General features: G+C 43.6%; 1 protein-coding gene across 1 annotated transcript; it reads right to left on the bottom strand.

The window, feature by feature from the left end:
• Positions 1–286: 286 nt before the first annotated feature.
• Positions 287–2,052, bottom strand: LOC104946693 (perilipin-2-like; the record flags this gene model as incomplete). The annotated part of the gene is made up of 3 exons (XM_010772565.1): positions 1,676–2,052; positions 945–1,027; positions 287–643 (listed from the first exon to the last, which is right to left on the bottom strand). Coding segments are annotated over exons 1-3 (483 nt in total), but the record flags the coding sequence as incomplete, so codon positions are not given.
• Between the last annotated feature and the right edge of the window lie 6 nt (positions 2,053–2,058).

Here is a 2,058-nt window from a genome sequence, read left to right as displayed (position 1 = left end):
TTAATCTGCACTCTTGTTGGTATAAAACAATTCAATCTAATATTTAATATTCTATTCCTCACATTACAATATCCTGCTTTATATTTTGTTACTGTACATTTGTAATTCAACATGTAGATCTTCTAGTTGTTTTTTTATAATTCTATTCTATTTCTATTGAGATGTTTACATTTTAGATTGTTTATTTCTAGTCTTTTAACTTTTAATGTTCAATGCCTTGTCTTTTTATGCTACTGCAACACAAATATTTCCCAAATTGGGATCAATAAAGTACTTCTTATCTTACCTGATCTGATCTTATACCCAACATTTCTCCGTTGCCGGACAAATAAAGGAATTCTGATTCTGAAATAGAAAATGAAACTCCAATTCGACCCCAGTTACCCAGAATGCCCCTGTACTCACGCAGGGTGGGAGGGAGGGGCAGGTAGTGGGCGACGGCCTCCTCCAGGCGGGTCAGCAGGTCGTCCAGCCCAAAGGAAGCCACCTGGCCCACCTGAGAGTCCTGAAGCTGCCTCACCACCGCCACAGCGCCTTCAGACAGACGCTCCATCTGATCCAGAGCCACGTCCAGACCGTCCCCCACCCACATCTGCACGTCGTCCAGCGTCAGGAAGAAGGCGTCCTTCAGGTGACCCACCACCTGAGGACAGAGCACCTGCTTAACAACACCTGGTGGACTGGTTATTACACAGAACCTGGTCTAAAGCACCTGCTTAACAACACCTGGTTAATAACACCTGGCCAATAACTACAGGTCAACAACACCCGGCTAGTTACACCTAGTAGACAGCACTTATATAATAAAACTGAAACTGGAAGAGTCTTTTTTAGTCAGGGAAAGGTTTAATTAACTTCTAAATTCTTGGTGAGAAAATGTTCCGTCCATCTCTGCTCTGCAGTAATGCAGATATGGACGTGTCTGAAAGTGATGCAGAACAAACCTCGTCTGTTGATTGGTTCAGGATCGGGAAGTTCTTTTCCAGAGAGTCGAGACCAAAGAGAGCAAAACTCTCAGCAACTTCGACTGCAGAGAACGAGAGGGTCAGAAAGCCAGCAGAATCAGGTTTAGCAGCGACAGAGAGCTTATCATTAACGCACTTTAAATAACTTGTTTTAAGTATCTAAGAAAACACATTTTATTATTAGCATTGGTATTAGATTCAGTTGTATAGAGTGCCACAGTGACGCGTCCTAAAACCCGGAAGTAAACTCCTTCCGGTTCCTTCGACAAAAACCAATGAGATTTCTCCATAGGATTTGGAAATAGCTGGAAATAAGGTCTGTGGTTGAAACACATTTAAGAGACGGATCACGTTTTGTTCAGCCGGATAATCTCCACATGTCTACTTTTATAATTTTCGAATCATAAATCTATCGCTCATAAATCTATTGATTAGATTTATGATTAGAAAATGATAAAAGTAGACATGTGGAGATTATCCGGCACTCTATTGGCATTAGCATTATCAGCAGCTTTAGCAGTGTAAGCATTAGCAGTGGTCTTGGTGAGTAACGGATTACATGTAACGAGATACAAAACCTGGATTACATGTTTTGAAATGTAATCAGTTGATGTAACAGATTATATTTTAAAAGTAACCCTCCCAACCCCGTCTGGAGCATTAGCATTAGCAGTAGCCTTAGCATTAGCATTAGCATTTATTTAGCGTACTCTGCAGCTCCAGGCTCTGAAGGAGGGGCGTTGCCGTCGTCATGGCGATGTTGGAGACGCTGCGGACCCCGACCTCGGCGACCCCCCCCACCAGGTTCAGCAGGGGGTAACGACCTTTGACCTCCGAGTACACAGAGGTCACGGACTGCAGCGCAGAGCGGACCAGAGGCAGGCTGGAGACACGCAGCACCAAACTCTGAAACACAACGTGATGCAAAGAGACACAACGTGACTTCAAAGACCCACAACGTGACTTCAAAGAGACACAACGTGACTTCAAAGACACACAACGTGACTTCAAAGACACACAACGTGACTTCAAAGAGACACAACGTGACTTCAAAGAGACACAACGTGACTTCAAAGACCCACAACGTGACTTC

Source organism: Notothenia coriiceps, unplaced genomic scaffold (genome assembly GCF_000735185.1).
Source record: "Notothenia coriiceps isolate Sejong01 unplaced genomic scaffold, NC01 NC01_scaffold00011367, whole genome shotgun sequence".
Taxonomy (NCBI): Eukaryota; Metazoa; Chordata; class Actinopteri; order Perciformes; family Nototheniidae; genus Notothenia; species Notothenia coriiceps.
The sequence above is the reverse complement of the archived record's forward strand: the minus strand, read 5'-3'. Positions and strand labels throughout refer to the sequence as shown.